This window comes from Canis lupus, chromosome 13 (genome assembly GCF_048164855.1).
Source record: "Canis lupus baileyi chromosome 13, mCanLup2.hap1, whole genome shotgun sequence".
In the NCBI taxonomy this organism is placed as follows: Eukaryota; Metazoa; Chordata; class Mammalia; order Carnivora; family Canidae; genus Canis; species Canis lupus.
In genome coordinates this window covers 36,504,591-36,525,145 of record NC_132850.1, presented here as the reverse complement: position 1 = coordinate 36,525,145, position 20,555 = coordinate 36,504,591, and the positions used below count along the sequence as shown (strand labels likewise).

At 41.6% G+C, this 20,555-nt stretch overlaps 2 protein-coding genes across 23 annotated transcripts in view; one reads left to right on the top strand and one right to left on the bottom strand.

Moving 5' to 3' along the window:
- Positions 1–16,222, top strand: part of LOC140602893 (uncharacterized protein C3orf20 homolog) — a 125,925-nt gene extending 109,703 nt beyond the window's left edge. For 17 of the 20 annotated variants that reach the window (XR_012005860.1, XR_012005861.1, XR_012005871.1 and 14 more), the window contains 2 exons: positions 9,319–9,474; positions 15,823–15,958. Coding sequence is in view for 2 of the 20 variants with exons in the window: in XM_072773136.1 (XP_072629237.1) it covers positions 9,319–9,474; positions 15,823–15,844 (178 nt within the window). In the remaining 18 variants the exon portion in view is untranslated. Of the gene's footprint in view, positions 1–9,318; positions 9,475–15,822 lie in introns of those variants that run through there. The other 3 variants (XM_072773136.1, XM_072773134.1, XM_072773131.1) reach the window with 3 other exon arrangements.
- An 815-nt stretch (positions 16,223–17,037) lies between these two features.
- VEZT (vezatin, adherens junctions transmembrane protein) overlaps positions 17,038–20,555 on the bottom strand; it is a 74,011-nt gene continuing 70,493 nt past the window's right edge. For all 3 annotated transcript variants that reach the window (XR_012005855.1, XR_012005856.1, XR_012005857.1), the window contains one exon: positions 17,038–19,451. The gene's annotated coding sequence lies outside the window, so the exon portion shown is untranslated. The remainder of the gene's footprint in view (positions 19,452–20,555) is intronic.

The window sequence follows — 20,555 nt, the reverse complement described above, 5'->3', positions numbered from 1 at the left end:
AAAAAAATTTGTTGGATGTATTTCAGCAACTCTTATTATCAATCAGAGGGAATAAGCCACATTGTCCGAGGAATGATGTGTTTATAGAAAATTATAAACACAATTCTAAATGCCTCTAATAAAACACTGAATGGCAGAGCTTCAAACTGAAACAGCTGACAGACCGATGGCTGTGTGGTGACACGCTGATTTGCCCCTTCCTCAGCTTCTCCCAAGCTGGCTGTGATTGCTTCCTTGCACCCAGCCACCGGCTCTCTGTTTAGGGCAGACCGCCTAGCTTTTAGGAAAAAAAGGCCTTCAGATCAAAGTCTTTGTTGGATATTAAATTTCTTTAATGAGCCCCTTCCTTCCTAATAGTTTATGGTATTCCCCTTAGACATTGGATTGGACTCAAATTTAGTACAAATGACTAATGGTAACTTTTAATAAGTAATGTTTTCATTTATAAACCGTTCTGTATATCTCATTTGATTGAATTCTTATAACAATTCTGTGAAGTTGGCATACCAAAGGTCATTTTATCTCTTCCTGACTAGGGAAGCTGAGTTTAAGTGGTGGAGTGGCTTATCCAATATCACACAGCTCATCAACCCTGTGGTTGGGTTGGCAGCTTCCAATCCGATAATCTTTCTATTGCACATGAAAAGATAAAGAGAGGAGGTGTAAATTGATGCAGCTGCTGTGGGAAACAGTATGGTGGTTTCTCAAAAAAATTAAACATAGAATAATTGGAAGCAGGGACTTCAACAGATATTTGTTTCAGGGGAGCATTATTCACAATAGCCAAAATGTGAAAAATCCCAAACAACCATTGATGGATGAAAAGATAAACCAAATGTGGTATACGCATGCAGTGAAATGTTCTACCTTAAAAAAAAAAAAAAAAAAGAATAATGTGTGCCACGTTGTAATACGTGGTATACGGTCTGCGCTGTGTGATGATTCTGATACAAGCTGTGACTTGGATAAACCCTGAAGACATGACGCTAAGTGAAATAAGTGGGACACAAAAGGACAGATATTTGACGAGGTACCTAGAATAGCCAAATACATAGAGACAGAAAGAAGAACCGTGGTTTCCTGGGGCTTGGCAGACAGGAGAAAGGGGATTTATTGCTTACTGGGTACAGAGTTTGTTCAGGATGATGGAAGGTTCTGGAGATGGCTGGTGGTGATGGCTGCACAACAATGTGAATGTCCTTAATGCCACTGAACTGTATGCTTAAAAACACCTAAAGTGGGATCCCTGGGTGGCTCTGTGGTTTAGCGCCTGCCTTCAGCCCAGGGTGTGATCCTGGAGACCTGAGATTGAGACCCACATCAGGCCTGCATGGAGCCTGCTTCTCTTACTGCCTGTGTCTCTGCCTCTCATTCTCTCTCTGTGTGTCTCTCCTGAATAAATAAATAAAATCTTTTTAAAAAACCCCAGCTAAAGCAATAAATTTTTTAAAGAATATTTTACCACAGTAAAGAGAAAAAAGGAGAGACAGTGTAGGAAAAGCAGCAAACCTTTGATTGTAGCTTTGGTCTGTCTCTGACTTGTTGGTAACCTCAGATAATTCACCTTTCTGGTCCTCAATTTCTTAATCTCTATATCGAGGCGGCACTGGATTGGATAATCTCCAGGTATCCTCCAAAATCTAACAGTCATCAGAAAACTGCGTATCTGAGGACAAAGCCCTACTGGCATTTCAGCTAGTGTCCCACCTGACACTTGAACTAACACTTGTAGAAAAGATACATTTCTTGGACAAGTGATAGAGAAAAATGACATTTTCTATGCTTTTCAGAAATAAATGTTAGAGTCGCCAGGTTTGTTAAAATACAAGCCTGTAGGAAGAAGTCCAGACAAAACGTCCAGGCGCTTTTGGACTTAGAGAGAGAGAATTCAGACACCAATTAGAGCCTAGAGAAGCTCCAGAGTAAAGTCGGTGAAGCCAATTATCACAAGTTCAGTGGGTAAAAAATCAATCTCTTATACAAATATAGTTTATCACTTTAAGTACAACAAATACCATTTTAACTATCACAGTTTCCTATTACAAATGTTAATGATTCCAAGCATGCAAGTCCAAGTCCACCGGCCTTGAAACCACTACCATGAATCTATGTCCCCAGAAAGCTCTTTGCCCTTCTGAGTGAACAGCCTGAGAAACCCCACTATAGAATACGAATAAACCTGATGGTAGCTCATCTGTATATATTCATAATCTTTTTTCTTCCTTTTTTTTTAATTTATTTTTTATTGGTGTTCAATTTACTAACATACAGAATAACCCCCAGTGCCCGTCACCCATTCACTCCCACCCCCCGCCCTCCTCCCCTTCTACCACCCCTAGTTGGTTTCCCAGAGTTAGCAGTCTTTACGTTCTATCTCCCTTTCGGATATTTCCCACACATTTCTTCTCCCTTCCCTTATATTCCCTTTCACTATTATTTATATTCCCCAAATGAATGAGAACATATAATGTTTGTCCTTCTCCGACTGACTTACTTCACTCAGCATAATACCCTCCAGTTTTTCTTCCTTTTTTTTTTAAAGAGACCTCTTTAATTTTGTTCAAAGTAATTTCGTTCACATTCCGTATCACTAAGCAGCAGAATCTTCTTGTGGTACAGCTCTTAGCATTCCAGAGATCTAATATTCCAAATAACAGATCATCTAGGCTTCTGACAGGAGGGCACTGCAGGCAAGAGCTGGAGATGATGTAATGGCCCTCTCCCTCCCCCGATCCCTCCTTGCCTTTCTGGTCCTTCCTCAGGCCTGGGCCCCCATAAGAGGCAACACTAACAAACTCCCAGTTATGCAATAAACACGTCAAGGGGATGAAAAGTACAGCACACAGGGCAGCCCGGGTGGCTCCGCGGTTTAGCGCTGCCTTCAGCCCAGGGCCTGATCCTGGAGACCCGGGGCCGAGTCCCACATCGGGCTCCCTGCATGGAGCCTGCTTCTCCCTCTGCCTGTGTCTCTGCCTCTCTCTCTCTCTCTCTCTCTCTCTCTGTCTCTCATGAATAAATAAATAAAATCTTAAAAAAAGAGAAAAGTACAGCACAGGGAATATTGTCGATCATACTGTGATAATATTGTATGGGGACTATATTCACCTTAGTGAGCATCACATATGTACAGATGTGTTCAATCACTGCCGTACACCTAATATAACATTTTATGTCAACTCTACTTCAATAAGAGGAGAAAAAAGTGGCAGCAGTAGAGCACTCTAGGCAATGATTAGAATAAGTTGGGGCCAAACAGGCAGGGGGTTGTGATCTGTCAGGGATGAGGCTTTGATGGGGGACAGAGATGGGGATCACTTGAGGATCTGTGCCACCACCTGGTCAGAGTAACTAGGGTGCCTAATCTTTTTTGTTGTTGTTGTTGTTGTTAAAGATTTTATTTATTTATTAATGAGAGACACAGTGAGAGGCAGAGACATAGGCTGAGGGAGAAGTAGGCTCCCTGTAGGGAGCCCCATGCGGGACTGGATCCGGAATTCTGGGATCATGCCCTGAGCCAAAGGCAGATGCTCAACCACTGAGCCACCTGGGTGTCCCACTAGGGGGCCTAATCTTATTTCTCAAACCTAAGAGGTACTGGCTTGCCGAGGGTCTGTCCTGTCAAATACCCTGGTTTGTTATTGAACTGCTGGGCCTTGTTTCAATAATAATAGGTAGCCGTTGTTGAATCAGAGGGCATAGGATTTAGAATTTTGTCTCCTCACCAAAGAAACAGAATGGGGAAGGATGAACTGCAAATAGGAAAACCAGTTCCTTTAATCTGGATCATGAAGGAGTCAAGGTATTTCAGAGAGCATTTCTGGTTGAGGTCCCCTCTGGGAATGCTGGCATTTTTTAGTGTTCTCCTGTGAGTCCTCTCCAAACTCCCATACTCTTTTCCACAGACTCAGCAACTGTCTCTGTGTGCTAGTGACACACAAATCTCCAGCCTGGGTCCCAGCTACTCACCCGAGCCTTGGACCCATAGACCCATATGCCTCCTGGACTGCCCCACTTAGGGGTGTTTTAGGTAGCTCAGAGTCAACATGTCCAAGACAAAATCCATCTGGATCATAAAATGTATGGTGGAGAAGGCATGAGGATAGTTGCAAAAGATGAGACTAGACCAGATCACGCTAGGCCTTGTGAGTCATGAGGGGAAAGAGGAGATGTAGAGGAGGGGGAGAGAGAAAAAGAGGGAACGGAGGGGGTGAGGAAGGAAAAGTAGAGGAGAGACAGGATGAGGAGGGAGAAGAAGAGGAGGAGAGAGAGGTGGAGGGTGAGGATGGGGGAAAAAGAAGAGGCGGGGAAGGAGGAAGGGTACAGAAGGAGGAGAAACATGAACTTGATCGTAAGGAATGAGGAGCACTGAAGTATTATAAGTAGTGAGTGACATGAGTGTATATCCATGGTTTAGAAAGATCACTGTCAGTCTGATATATAATGATAATATATCAATACTGATATGATAATATCAATATGATAAGATAATGAATTGGAGGGAGACAAAACTGTGGGCAGGGAGAACTTTTAGGGAGCCTTTGGGGCAATCTGGGTGAGAGAGGAAGGAGGCAGGGGACCCAGAGCAGCGACTCTGCTTGGGCTGGAATGCTGGAGGGGGAATGGCATGCCTCAGAGGCCGGCAAGGTGATGCCAGTGATGTTGCCCATAATCCTAGGAAAACTCTAGGGAACAGAACCCGGGCTGCTTAGTCACCTGCCTTCTCTCCACCTAAAGAGTCTCATCTCACACGAAACCTCCTTCGTTCCTTCTTGGCACAAAATACTGAGTGCCTACTATGTGTCCAACACTATATAGTAAGCGAGGAAAAAGAGTGATAGCAAGACAGAGGGACAGCAGCGAAGGATGGCCCCCCTCATGCTGCTTAAAAGATTCTGGGTTTTGTTTTATTTTTATTTTTATTTTTTTAAAGATTTTATTTATTTATTCATAGAGACACACACACACAGAGACAGAGGCAGAGACACAGGCAGAGGGAAAAGCAGGCTCCATGCAGGGAGCCCGATGCGGGACTCAATCCCAGGTCTCCAGGATCACGCCTCCGGCTGCAGGCGGCGCCAAACCGCTGGGCCACTGGGGCTGCCCTGAGTTTTGTTTTAATTAGGGAGCCTGTTTCCTATGAATTCACTCATTCATTTGTTCCTTCCCATCCTTTCCTCTTTCTTCCCTCCCTCCTCTACTCCCAGCACCCCCCCCCGCAACAAATCATTAGAGTTCAAAATTGATTTTAAACCCTCATAGGAAAAAAAAAATTATAAACCCTCATAGGATCTAAAAGGATCCCAGTGGGTCCCTACATATGGCAAGAGTATTTTTGTTGAGATGTATTTGTATTTGATGAAGTCCTGATTAAGTGTTTGAAAAGACCTCTTGGATAAACCATGACAACATGCTAAATGAAAGAAGCCAGACAGGAGCGGCCACATATTGCATGTTTTGTGTATATGAAATGTCCAGAACAGCCAGATCCTGGAGACAGAAACTAGATTAGCAATTTCCAGAGATAGATGGAAAGGAAATGAGGGGTGACTCCCTGTTGGTGTGGGCTTCCGTTTAGGGGAATGAGAATGTTCTGGAATTAGATAGTGGTAAGGGTTGTACAACCTTGTAAATATACTAAAAACCATTGAATTGTACATTTAAAATGGAGACATAATGTTCATACAGTTTTTTTAAAAGGACCTCTTCCCCTTGCCACCCTAAAAAAAATACCAAGAAAGAAAGAATGTAGTAAGAGGTCAAGGTTACCGGTCATAAAAATTGTTTTTGCTGTAGAAGCTGTGAATTGGGTTTCATATAGAGCTATCCTAAGAACACAAACTAGAAAACTATTGGGTTCAGCCAATAGTTCCTACATTGATTATTCTGTATCAAATTTCAAAGGCTTCCTTTCCTTCTGAATTTCTAAATGTACCTTCTCTTCTTTTTTTTTATTTAAGATTTTATTTATTTATTCATGAGAGGCACAGAGAGAGAGGCAGAGACATAGGGAGAGAGAGAAGAAGGCTCCCAGTGGGGAGCCCAATGTGGGACTTAATCCCAGGACCCCGAGATCACACCCTGGGCCAAAGGCAGACACTCAACCACTGAGTCACCCAGGCATCCCTCTAAATGTACCTTCTAATCATAAATACAGTGAATAACAAAAGGTAGTGACAGTGAAAGAGATTTATGTTTTTCTAGTTTTATCCTTCGCTCTATTTTATGGTCATGAAGACATATATTTTGTTTCTTAATCAATTAAGGATCTTTGGTCACAAGCAGCAGACACCCATTCTGACTAATATAAGGGGGCAGGGGAGTGGTTTTGGAAGGATTTAGGGTAAGCCACAGAATCAAAGACAGACTCTATTAGCTCCTTTGTAGGGCAGCCCGGGTGGCTCAGTGGTTTAGCGCCGCCTTCCGCCCAGGGCCTGATCCTGGATACCTGGGATGGAGTCCCACGTCGGGCTCCCTGCATGGAGCCTGCTTCACCCTCTGCCTGTGTCTCTGCCTCTCTTTCTCTCTCTGTGCCTCTCATTAACAAGTAAATAAAATCTTAAAAAAAGAATTTATTAGTTCCTTTGTAAGACCACAGCTGGTGGCCTTATGAAGCAGGGCAGCCGGGGTCACACGCACCACCACCGGATGGCACCAGCTCTTAGTGGGGTCCCTCTCAGCCTGCCTTGCACCTGCAGTCCATGAGAGATAAAGTCTGATTGGCCTAACTTCAATCACTTGTCCAACCACATGCAAAATACACCCAGAGATCACATGGGTAGCCATGAGTTGCAGTTTTCAAAAAGTCTTTGTATGTTCATGTCCAGATTCTAGTGGGTAATATGAACAGAGAAGCAGAGCTGTTGGGAGTTGAATGACCTTGAAAATTTGCTTCCTCTGTATGGTGCTTCTAGTTGGGAAAGCTGTGTAACCTTCCGTCAGGGCTCTTCTTGGGTAAAATATTGAGAATGAAATTGCTCTTTATGCTTCCAAGTAAATTACACGGTCACTGCATTTCCCTGCCCAGTTAATATAGAGACTGGCAAGGAGAATTGAGGAACTGAAGCTTCACACAGGGAGAAGTGTACAAACAGCTCAGTCTTAACACCTGACCCAGGAGGAGCCATGAAAGATGGGCCACGGAGACATAACTACTTACAGCCATTTTTATAGGCTCCTATTTCTCCTCTAAGGAAAAAAAAAATACTGTGTAAAGTTTAAGAAAAGAATTAACCTGACAAAAACCAACTAATGAGGCAATTGGAAAGAACTGAAAATTTCATTCTGTTTTCTTTCCAAGTCTAGCACCTCCTTCATTAAGACATGGCTTTGAAACCTTTAAAGTTAACTTCAAGTATGTGAAAACTAAGAAAAATCTATAGAAACAGTTGGTTTAAGCATGTCTGGTTTGACTCTGAGGACTTAGAATGTAGGCTCTTCTGGCTAGGAGGCTAATCCTATAAGGCTGCATGCACAGGGTGCCTCACTGGCTCGGCTGGTGGAATGGGCAACTTTTTTTTAAAGATTTACTTATTTATTTGAAAGAGAAAGAGAGAGTGGTGGGGAGGGGCAGAGGGAGAGGAGAGTCTTAAGCATGGAGCTCAATGTGGAGCTTGATCTCATGACCCTGAAGTCATGATCCTGAGATCACGAACTGAGTTGAAACCAAGAGTTAGACCCTTAAGTGTACCACCCAAGTGCCCCTGGAGTGGGCAACTCCTGATCTTGGGATTGTGATTTCGAGCCCCATGTTGGGGGTAGAGTTTAGTTTAAAAAAAAAGTTGTGGGGATCCCTGGGTGGCTCAGCGGTTTAGTGCCTGCCTTGGGCCCCAGGGCATGATCCTGGAGTCCCCGGGTAGAGTCCCACGTTGGGCTCCCTGCATGGAGCCTGCTTCTCTCTCTGCCTCTCTCTGTGTGTCTCTCATGAATAAATAAATAAAATGAGACAGAGCAGTGATCAAAATTTTGATGAAGTGAGAACATAAGCTTTGGGATCAGAAACCTAAGTTCGAATCCTAGGTCTATGCCTTATTTTTGTGACTTACCTCAGTTTCCTCATCCACAAACTGGGGAGAAAAATCACCTACAGCTACTGTTGGGATGTTGTGAGGGTGGGATGAGTTAGCATATCAACAGGGCCTGGATTTAATGGCTAGATTTAAGTAAAATGCAATCTTTACCTGTTGCTCACAGGGTTGATGTGAGACTAATTGTCCAAATGAGAAATGGTATGTTCAAATAAGAATGTATGTTGTTGTTGTTTTTTTTTTAAGATTTTTAATTTATTTATTTATGAGAGACACACACACACACACACACACAGAGAGAGAGAGAGAGAGAGAGAGAGAGAGAGGTAGAGACACAGGCAGAGGCCGAAGGCAGGCACTTAACTGGTGAGCCACCCAGGCATCCCAGAATGTATGTTTAAATTAGAAAAGTATTTAAAGACTATTGCTAAACCAAAAAATATGAAGTTCTTATTTTGAGGAGAGGGAGTTACACTCAAACATGGGTATGGAGCTGACATTTAAGCTTTTGATTAGTGATGGTGGTGTGTGTGTGTAGACGTAAAGGGTTTAACGGATGCCTTAGCTATGTTGAGCCCCTACTCTATTTTTTTTAATTTTTATTTATTTATGATAGTCACAGAGAGAGAGAGGGGTGGGGCAGAGACATAGGCAGAGGGAGAAGCAGGCTCCATGCACCGGGAGCCTGACGTGGGATTCGATCCCGGGTCTCCAGGATCACGCACGCCCTGGGCCAAAGGCAGGCGCTAAACCACTGCGCCACCCAGGGATCTCTCTATTTTTTTTTTTTTTTTTTTTTTTAAGATTTATCTATTAGAGAGAGAGAGAGAACACATGAGCAGCATGTGGGGAGGGGTAGAAGGAGAAACTTTAGCAGACTGTGCTGAGCACAGAGCCTGCTGGGGGCTCCATCCCAGGACCCTGAGATCATGACCTGAGCTGAAACCAAGAGTTGGCCTCTTCACCGACTGAGCCACCCAGGCGCTTCTCCTTCTCTATTTTTTTAGTACTGCCTGAACCACAGCCTTTCCTTCCCTCGTTACCTTACTTTTTACTAGGGCAGTAGTCCCCAAACCTGACCGTCCAGCTGTGGAGCTCTTTCAGAAATACCGACCTTGTGCCGCCGAGAGCCTCATTCAGTAGGTCTAGGGGGAGCCTGAGTATTTTTCAAGAGACCCTAGAGTGATTTTTATATGCGACCAGGGTGACGAGCAGGCATTTCTCTTGGCCTCTAGGAAGAGATGAGGGTAGCTCATCTCACGTCTCCTTTCTTTTCCATTTGCACCTGCTCTAGAACCTCCCACCCAGTCCTACCATCCAGTGGCTTTAGAAACCTTCCATCTGCTAGTGACCCCGACGTGAGCATCCCCACGGACAGGGTCTTCCCTGAACTCCGCGTGCCTCCCCGGTCCGATGCGCTACTTCACTCTCTCACCGGAGCACTTCACAGGCACTGTGATTTGATTTAACTTTCCCCAACAGAACTCTTCATTTTTTTCTCCAAAACCTGTCCCTCCCCATTTCTTCATTTCAGGAAATGACCCTTGCTCACTGTACTGAGACCAAAAATGCTGAAATAAATCTGGACTTCTCTTTTTGCATACCCTCCTGGAAATCCTCCTGCCGATCCTGAAGCCTCTACCTTCCTAACACGCCCGCCGTTCACACCACCCCACCGCGCCAGGCAGCACCCTCTTTCACGAGGGCTCCTGATTGTCTCTGCGTCTGCCCTTGCACCTCTACTGTCTGTCCTCCATAGCGACTAGAGTCATCTTTATAAAACCTATGTCAGATTACAGCACTTGTCTGCTGAGAACCTCTCCTGGGCACTCATCACCCTTGAGGTAAAATCCCGGATCTTTTCTGTGGGCCACACACTTCATGTCATCTGGCCCTGCCTCTTTCCACCTCCCACCTGCTCAGCCACCCTGGTCTCCTTGCTACCCCTTGAGCCTTTACACGTGATGCTCTCTTCTCTGGTTGTTCTCCAGAGAGTTGCACAGTTTATTCTCTCACATAATCAGATCATAGGCAAAGGCTACACCCTCTGTGGCCTGCCCTTTCCACTGTGTCTAAAAGAGCCCCTTTCACTCTCCATCCCTTACTTCTTTATTTGGCACTTATCACTTACGTGGCGTCTCATCCATCTACTGGTTTATTATCTGATCCCCCCTGCCCCCACAGTGAGGGCAGAGACTTTGTCTTGTTCATTCCTGTATCCCAGTGCCTAGAAAAATACTTCATTTTTTTAAGGTTCTATTTTATTTATTTACTTTAAAGATTTTATCTATTTATTTGAGAGAGCATGTGTGCAAGCAGATTGGGGTGGGGAGCAGCAGAGGGAGAAGGACAAGCAGACTCCGTGCTGAGCACAGAGCTGGCTGCAGGGCTCGATCCCACGACCCTGAGAGCATGACCTGAGCTGAAACTGAGTCGGATGCTCAACCTACTGAGCTGGCCAAGGGCTCCAAGGTTTAATTTTTAAGGAAGCTCTACAACCAACATGGGGTTCAAACTTACAACCCTGAGATCAAAGTCACATGTTCTATCAACAAGCCAGCCAGGAGCCCCAAGTAGATTTTCAGTAAATACTGGGATGCCTGGGTGGCTCAGCGGTTGAGTGTCTGCCTTCCCCTCGGGTTGTGATCCCAGTCCCTGGATCTTAAAAAAAAAAAAAAAAAAAGATTTATTTATTTATTCATGAGAGACAGAGAGAGAGGGGGGCAGAGACACAGGCAGAGGGAGAAGCAGGCTCCATGCAGGGACCCCGATGCGGGACTCGATCCTGGGACTCCAGGATCACGCCCTGGGCCAAAGGCAGGCGCTTAACCACTGAGCCACCCAGGCATCCCTAAATAAACCTAAAGGAAAAAAAGGATTTTCAATAAATACTATTTGACTGAGTGAATGAACACTCACCATTCCTCCCATCAGAAATGCCAAACCCATTTTTACTTTGCTTTGCCCCTTTCATTTATCAGTCAAGTCTTGCCCCAGCCTTTGGCAAGACCCAGGCATTTCTATAAGGTAGGAATTTCCCAGGAAAGAGAAAGAGAAAGAAAGAGAAAGAGAAAGAGAAAGAGAAAGAGAAAGAGAAAGAGAAAGAGAAAGAGAGAGAGAGAGAGAGATGGAGAGAGATATAGATAGATACTGGAGACCCAAGGGAAAAGAATACCAGCTGTGAATCGTAACCTTTTCACATAACTAATTCCCTGAATCCTGGTAACAATCCCATGAGGTGATGATGCTCTGTTAAATGTTTCCATTTGGGGTGCCTGGGTGGCTCAGTTGGTTAAGCATCTGCCTTCGGCTGAGGTCATGATCCTGGGATCCTGGGATGGAGCCTTACGTTGAGCTTCCTGCTCAGGGGGGAGTCTGCTTCTCCCTCTCCCTTGGCCCCTCCCCTCGCTCGTGCTCTCTCTCTCTCAAATACATAAATACAATCTTTAAGAAAAAAAATAGATGTTTCCATTGAACAGATAAGGAAACTGAGACCTCAAGTTGTTTACACAGCTAAGAGGTGGAGCTGAGATTTGAACCCAGGTATCCCGACTCAGAGTCCAAAATGGGAAAAACGCAGAGTCTGTTAGCAGCATTAGGATGTAATACAGGGGCCGGGGCAAGTAGAACAGGAAATGGCCTCCTCTTTGTTTTTTCAAATGAGACTTTTTTTGGATTCTTGGGAGAGAGTGTTTTGGAGGTTTCCTTATTCCACTAACACGTATCCCTCATCTGGTCTCTACTTAAATGAAAGAGTTGCCATCTGGAGGCATCTTGGGCAGGTTCATTAAGTGGTGACTGCGTTAGAGGGTAGTTAGAATCTCTGCTTTCTTTTAGTCATTAGGTCAATATTTGGTTACCCCAAGGCTAGTATATTTAGTTTGAGACAACAAATCACGGACTGTTTGCTTGATTTGAGTTGTTTGGACAAGTCTTTCCATTCTGTTCCATTCAATTGCTGGAGCGATAGTATAATCAGTGTGGTTTAAACACTTAAGTTCGGGACCTCTGGATGGCTCAGTGGTTGAACGTCTGCCTTCGGCTCAGGGTGTGATCCTGAGGTCCTGGGATTGAGTCCCACATCAGGCTTCCTGTGAGGAGCCTCCTTCTCCCTCTGTCTATGTCTCTGCCTCTCTCTCTGTGTCTTTCATGAATATACAATCTTTTTTTAAAAAAAAAAAAAGCACTTAAGCTGTCACCACAACCAGGTTAAGTGGGACAGCCTGGATCCCACTAGATAATAATATCTTCTTAGTTTATAAAGGGCTTTTGCAAAAAGAGTCTCACACCAATCTTCTGATGAGTAATAAGGAACCTAAACATTGAGGACAGTGGCCTCTGGGGGAAATGACTGCCCTGTACAAAGAAGTACTTGGCATCCTCTATATCCCTCTTCCTTGGCTTTGTTTTCTGTATAGTATTTAACACCCCCCAACTCCTGATACATCGTCTGGCTCTCCCCTATAGGATTCACTGAGGGCAGAAACCTTGTCCACTGCTCTCTCCTTAGCACTGAGAACAGTGCCTGGCATGTGGCACACACTCAAACTGAATGGCCATTATAGCCTTGGTGAGTTAAAATACAAGACAGAGGGTACATCTTATAGTGTTTTAGTTAATATAGACTATGTGATAGATTAAAAAATTCTTCAAAATGTGGTACCCATGGGAAAAGTACCAGGAGTCCTTATTTGATAAAATGCTCGGCACCTCTGGATTAGATTATTCCAGGTTTTGAGTTTCAACTGCACTTTGACTCAATACAATTTCAGTAAGAAAAATTTAAAAAACAAAAAAGAAAAGAAAAAAAATTTCAATTTTGGTACCAGGTCTGATCCTACCCTGGCCTCTGTACATAAAAATATAATGTTTTTGTTTTTTCCAATCCAACATTCTTCTGTATTCTCATTATTTTTGCAAGAACTGAACACTGCAGCCTTGTCTCCTTTTCTCTAGGCCCCAGGGTTAGCCTAAGAGGAGATGGCTTGGATACACACAGAATGATAAACTTTCTTCTTATATATGAATAGAAGTCCAAACTAACTGCGAAATCCTACACACCTTCAACTTACCAATTTCTTAAATTATACTCTTTTCCCCTATTATACAAGTATTTCCTATTATACAAGTATTTTAGGTGAAAAAAACCTGAGTCACCCTACGTCCCAGTTAAAGGGATTATCACTGTTAATTCTTCAGATCTCAGTATACCATGTATTTTGTATAGTAATTATGTCATTAGCTCTCATGACCAATGTGTCATAGCTTCACCTTCTAAGTTTAGGCAAGATAAGTAAGTGGCATCATGGCTAATAGCCAGCATGTACTAAAGAATAAAGAGTTTCAGATCAAGGAACAAGATATGAAACAAGACATAGATTCTTCTGTTGCTGAGGGGTGCCTGGGCAGCTCAGTTGGTTAAGCTCACTTAGCATAATGCCCTCTAGGTCCATCTAGGGTCCTCTCAGATGACACATTCTTTTTTTTTTTTTTTTTTAATTTTATTTATTTATGATAGGCACACAGTGAGAGAGAGAGAGGCAGAGACACAGGCAGAGAAAGAAGCAGGCTCCATGCACCGGGAGCCCGACGTGGGATTCAATCCTGGGTCTCCAGGATCGCCCCGTGGACCAAAGGCAGGCACTAAACCACTGCGCCACCCAGGGATCCCAGATGACACATTCTTTTCCCTTCTTATGGCTGTGTGATACTCCGTTGTTACACAAAACTAGAGAATAATACTAAAATTTTGCATGGAACCACAGAAGGCCCCAAATAGCCAAAGCAATCCTGAGAAGGAAAAACAAAGTTGAAGATATCACGAGTCACAGATTTCAAGATATTCTACAAAGCTGTAGTGACCAAAACAGTATGGCACTGGCACAAAAATAGACACATAGATCAATAGGACAGCATAGAGAGCCTGGAAGTAAACCGACATTTATGTGGTCAATTAATCTAAGACCTAGAAGACAAGAATATACAATGAGGACTGTTAAGTAGGCATAATCTGTTGTGACAACTCTGAATATCAGACTCTACTCTCCTCCCCGGACTTTGTTTTTGTTGCTATTTGTTGTTATTGCTGTTTGTTTGTTTGTGTTTAGTGACATCCCTTGACTAAGTCTTCAAAGTCTCTATTCCCTGTATAGTTCCATCACTGAAGTCTGCTCAGTTAGCGTGGTGGTGTGTCTCTGCCTCTCTACTGAGAGGTCATCTACTAAGTTCACAAAGCCCCTGTTCTTACTGAGGTTCAACAGTTGTTTTTTATTTTAATAAGTGATCTTCAAATCATTGTGAGCCTTTTGCTAATGTCTAGAGTTCTGAAAAAGTTGATTTTGATGATTCTTGCCATCATTTTGTTTCTTTTATGGAGGAGCAGATTTACATTAGTCCTCATGCTGCCATTCCGGAACTCCTACCTCTTCACAAAAATCTTTACTCATATTTGCGTCTCATCACTGATTAGAAATGATGAAGCAAAGTCTGCTTCGGCTCGGGTCATGATCCCAGACTTCTGGGATGGAGCCCTAAATGCGGCTCCCTGCTCTGCGGGGAGCCTGCTTCTCCCTCTCCCTGCCGCTACCCCTGCTTGTGCTTTTGTCTTTCCAACAAATAAATAAAAATCTTTTTTAAAAAAGATGTAAAAAAATACATAATTCTTAGCTGGAACCAGCTATACTTAACTACCATCTTCCACCCCTACCACCTTTTTTTTTTTTTCCCTTAAGATTTTATTTATTTGAGAGGCACATGCAGGAGTGGGCTGGGGGCGGGCAGAGGGAGAGGGAGAAGCAAGCTCCGTGTTGCGCAGGGAGCCTGATGAGGCTTTCGATCCCAGAACCCTAAAACCATGTCCTGAGCTGAAGGCAGCTGCTTAACCAACTGAACCACGAGGTGCACCCCCCACCCCCCCGCCTTTTCATCCTCTTAATCTTATTTCTTAGGCTGCTCACCTGTGCCATAAACATAGTCCCTTTCATCCTGGAGTAGAATGACAAACTTGGCTTTACATAGAGTTGTAACTTTTTTTTTTTTTTTTTAAGATTTTATTTATTTATTCATGAGAGACACAGAGAGAGGCAGAGACACAGGCAGAGGGAGAAGCAGGCTCCATGCAGGGAGCCTGACGTGGGACTCGATCCCAGGACCCCTGGATCAGGCCCTGGGCTGAAGGTGGAGCTAAACCGCTGAGCCACCCGGAGTTGTAACTCTTCATTAAAAAATAGAGAATCTGAGAATTATAGCCCCAGAAGAGAATTTTAGAGGTCGAGTCCAATTCATAATTTGTTTTTAAACAGAGGAAACTGTACCTTGATGTGGTTAAATGATTTGCCTGAGTTTTATAGTAGTTTTGTCCGTAATCCAAGTCTGCTCAAGCGCTCTGTACTGTCCTAGTTTGGCTGTAAAATGAAATGAATCTGCCGGCAGCTGATGTGAAAGCTTTCACAGCTGGGGAGGATACTGGCCCTGACACTCCAGGTGTCCAGCTTGGAGTGAAAAAACTGAGCCTGTTTCCTACCTTCAAACAATATAATCAAGTTCTAGGAACATGTTTGATGCCCAATATTATTTTGTATATAAATGTAAACATTTTCTCATAGGGACACATTTAACCTCTTTCTTCAAAGAAGTGCCTGTTTGTAGAGCATGATTCTTGATCTGGGGTCATGAGCTCAAGCCCCATGTGGGACATAAAGCTTACTTAAAATTAAAAACAAAACAAGCTGAGAAAAAAGAAGTAGGACTGATTTTCATATGAATAGATTCTGAAAATGTTCTATATTAATTTTTACAGATGTACATTCGGGGAAAATTAGTATTTGCCAACTTTATTTTCAATGGTTATAGCACATCGGCTAAAGACCTTCAAAAGCAAATTGTGAAGACAAGGAGTGATTATTACACAGGACATTTCCTACCCAAGGACTTCAGGATCCAGTAGAGTAACTATACATACTCAACTTTCTCACACTTTCAATTAGTAAATCCCAGGCAAGGGCCACATTTCAAGAATTGCCTTTATGAATGCTTGTGTCTTGCTTCAAATCTTCTCTGGAAAGAGGTAGCTAACCTATTTAAAATTTCAGACCCCATCCATATGAGGCATCTTTGAGCTTGCTGACAGGACACCATGAGCTAAGCTTACCCTCAAGGTTGAGAAAATTTACAAACAATAAATTATCACTGAAATTAAATGGTAGTGGACGGGCCCAATATTGTGCGTGTGGGGGGGTGGGGATTCAATCCCTTTATGAATCTTGTGGTAGATGAATGTATGGAGGTGGCAGGTAGTGGGCAACAAACGTTACTGGAATGGTGGAATATGAAGAAAATAAATGGGGGTGTTCAACTGGAAGAAATGAATTGCTTCCACATGTCCCCTGTCCGTACTGCCTTGCTTTTCCACAATATAAAAATCAGGTCGTGTGCATTTTCATATAGAACATTTTTGTTACGTATTTTTTGTAATAGTAAAACAAACAAGTAAATAAAAGTTCAGTTCAAGGAAGGCCACTTTCTTTTTAACTAGCACTCAGTCTGCAGTGCCATTCTGGAGTTACCATGAATGTTCCCGACTAGCCAAGCTTAGAATGACTCAAACTAGTAATTCATTCAATTACATAGGACAAAATATGGTCCATTGGACATTAATGGTCTTCTGAATTCAGTATGCTTTTTCTGTCAGGGAGGTCATATAAGTCAACAAATATGACCTGATTAGAATGTATACAATTGCTGACAGTCACTGAGAAGGGTGAAAATGGAGCTTTTAAAATTCATCTGCTGTTTTCACTCTGATAAATTATCATGTGAGGCACTTTTATGACCAAACAAACTTAGACTAATGAATCACAGCTTTGCTAAAAACACTGCTGTCTTTTGTCAGTATGTTAACAGATTCTGGAAAATACTGTAATAGAAGAAAAATGGAGACAAAAGGAAAAGGAATTTTTACCTTTTGGTTAATTCATGTTGCAAACACCAGAGTAAAAAAAGCATACACACAGAAGACACTAAGCAGTACAAATTTTATTAGAGACTTGTTAAGCTTAGGAGGAACAATAATACAGACATATACAAACCTGTTTGTTCTTGTAAAAATCCTTTAGAAATTTGATATGAAAAATACATCAAGTGATCAAAGAAAGTACTGACGGGAAAGGTTATAACCTCAACTCTCCAGGTGGGTAGGAAATGTACAGTTCTACATAAAATATAAGTAGTCAAAGGTAAAAATTAAAATATCTCTGGGAGAACAGGCTAACACCCCAGTTTTAAATTAAGAAATGAATTAATTAATTAATGAATTAAATGAAGACTGACTTTAGAAACTTACTATGTAAACAAGCCTGAACTTTGTAAGACAGTTCATACCTTCCTGTGTTCAGTATTACACAATGTTGAGAGAATGTAGATGCTCTCCAAATACCGAGAACACTTACTGTACATAAACATATATGGATTCATACATTTCAGGCTATGTCAAGAAATAGTTACCTATGCTCACAGATTACCGCACAGATACAAGACTGCTGATGTCAGAACATTTTCATGCTTGAGTGAATGCAAAATGTCATAAGTTTTGGAAGATATTGATAGAAGGCTCATCTATTTAATTCCAATATAGTTCATTAGAAAAAAAATGAATCTGACAAATTGAGGCATAAATTGAGTGAATTTACAAGACAGTAAATGCATTTAAATCATTTGACATTAAAAGGAATCAAAATCCAAAGATCTCTCGATCCAGTCTATTGTTATATCCACAAAATACACATATACTAACATGTATAGTGTTTGATTTATGCAAACAGGAAAATATTGAGAAGGGTAAACACAGTATGATTTAAAAGGCAAAAATAATAGAATCGATGGGATGAATCATCTATGTGATGAATGTAGAACAGTATTAATCCCAGAGTTGAATTCTTCAGAATGGGCCTCAACCTCACAGTCCTGTTTTAAAGGGTAACTCATTGATGCAATTTTTCTGGTGACAAGGCCTGAAGGAATAGCACAGTTTGGGGCTCTTTTCACAGTTGGGAGTGAAATTGTCTGATTGTCTGTAATTATTTCAAACATAGTCTAAATCCAATTAAATGTCAGTATTACCAAAGTATACATTTCCATTGTCTAGCATAACCTGTGGATTTGGGGTCTTTTCATGCCTCTTCAGAAAGCCTGTCCTCAAATTAAATAAATTAGCAATGTCATAGTTATGATGTGAGACCGTATGATGAATCAAGTAGGTCAGAATCTTTTAAAACGCCAGAGCAGCAGGGTACAAAAATAAATTTACTAAAAGCCTTATTCTGCAAAATACTTTAGCAATCTGTGAAGTATTGATCCATTTCCACTCTACCACTCTAGCTTGTTTCCATCAACCAGAGCAGATTCTGAAATGTAGCTTACAATGAATCTGACAAAGGACTGTCTACAAATGATGCTAAGGTTCTTCCCAGACCTGAACCTAAAAAGCAAGCTCGAAGTGATATAGTGTATTCAAGAAGATTAAAAGAAAAAGGCATTGGTCTCCAGAAACAAACGTTTAAAATTATTTAGCATTGGAGTTACAGGGCAAAGACCAAATGCCTTTCAGAAACTATGCACAATTCAATGAGACTGTTATATTGTTGAGTAGAAAGTGAGAAAAACAGAACCAGGGATTTGGGGGAGAAATTTTTTTCATGGCTAAATTGTCTAATCATAAAATAGAGACAAAGATCTGGTAAGTTACAATAACAATTCTCCTACCAGCAATTAATAACCATATTACATACCATATTTCTACTGTGATAAATTTTACTATAATATCAAAGTCTGGTAGACTTTATCTTGCTATCCACTGTTATTCCTCTAATTTTAGAAGGATTAACCAACCAATTTTTGCTAACTGTTGGCACACATACAAAGAAAAGTGAGTTTTGGTGAACGCGGGATGTTTAGTCAGCCTCAGGTTCTCTTCAGTCTTCACACTCTTGATGTTCCAGGAATGATGCGCGAGTTTAGGTTGGTTCTAGGATAGGCCCAGGGGCCTGGTTTGATCTGGGATCCCTGGGACCATACCTAGAACAAACCCAAACAAAACCAAACTCCTTGGGAGTGCTTTCAGCTCAGGTGACTTCTGGGCTTTTCACCCATATGGACCTCCAGGGCTGTATCAGGACCATACAGCAATCTTTAAGGAAAGGGAATGATATTTCTGGAGTTTTCTGTACATTGCCAAGTGCTAGTACTGTGCAGAAAATAAGTTTGACTTAAAAATGGAATTAATTTTTAAATTTACTTGGGAGGGAGAAAAAAAGATACTGCATTTCTTAGTATATCCTAAAAAATAAACTTGCAAAAGACATGCTTCAGTTTTAGAAAAGATGTTCAAAGATGAAATAAACTCATTTGTAGACAGCCAACCTTTACGAAATGCTGTAAAAGTGAAAAGTATAAAGTTCAAAACAGTAGAATTATCCCTTATCTTGAGAAATTCTTAAGATACAGATAGGGAAATATATATTTCTACAACAATGACTCATAGAATATACTCACTTTGAAAAACAGTGTGTCAGAAGCATACACAACTTAAATATTGTCCTATTTTAAGAACTGCCATGTGATGAATGAATTTCAGTAAATAGGGATGAAAGAAATTAACTTAATTGCTGAGGTTAAAATGTACAGCATTTAAAAAATACCATATGCATTTTAATTTATCACACATTTTAGGATTTCCATAAAATCAACTCCTCCTTCATGTTATGCTTTTGTATATGTATATGTGAATCCTGGAATCAATTAATCCTTTTTTTTATTTATAGAAATTACACTGAGTAGAATCACTTTCCTCTCGTGACTATACTCAAGTCGTAGCACTAACCAAGGTTTGGCATCATGACTGTCCTGTAATGGCAGTCTCAACTCAAGAAATGAGTTTGGATCATCTATTTTTAAATGAATATTATATCATAAGTCCCTTCCAGTAGCAAATGAATAACATTAGGTGATGACTCATGGCCACAGACTGATTTTCCAATTACCCTGCATATGATGGGTGGATGAATCAACATATGGACTAAAACATAATCAGCCTTTGGACTTAAGTTATTCAAAGCCAGGATATCCCTTTCTAGACAGATTTGAATTTTACCTGCAAACATTATAACATGCAAATTTCATGTTTATTTTTCATTCAAGAGAGAAAAATCATCACGCTTATTTAACATATTAAATGATAATTTAAACACACAAAAAAGAATGACACTGGGAATTTAGTCATTCAAATACCTGTCAATATCACTAGATGTAACACTGATAACTTTTGAAAACTTTTAAGATACATTTCATTGAAAGAAAATAAAGATACCATCTTAGAAATTCTCCACAAAGAATAATTTACTTGGGGTGAAACTGCCTAGACCCTAAAAACCTTATTACTTCTCATCTCTCTGGGATATCAATGATGAAAGTTTTCTTATTTCCCAGGACTCAACCTACTTTGTGTTTCAGAAATGAAGATGCATCTCTCTAAAAACA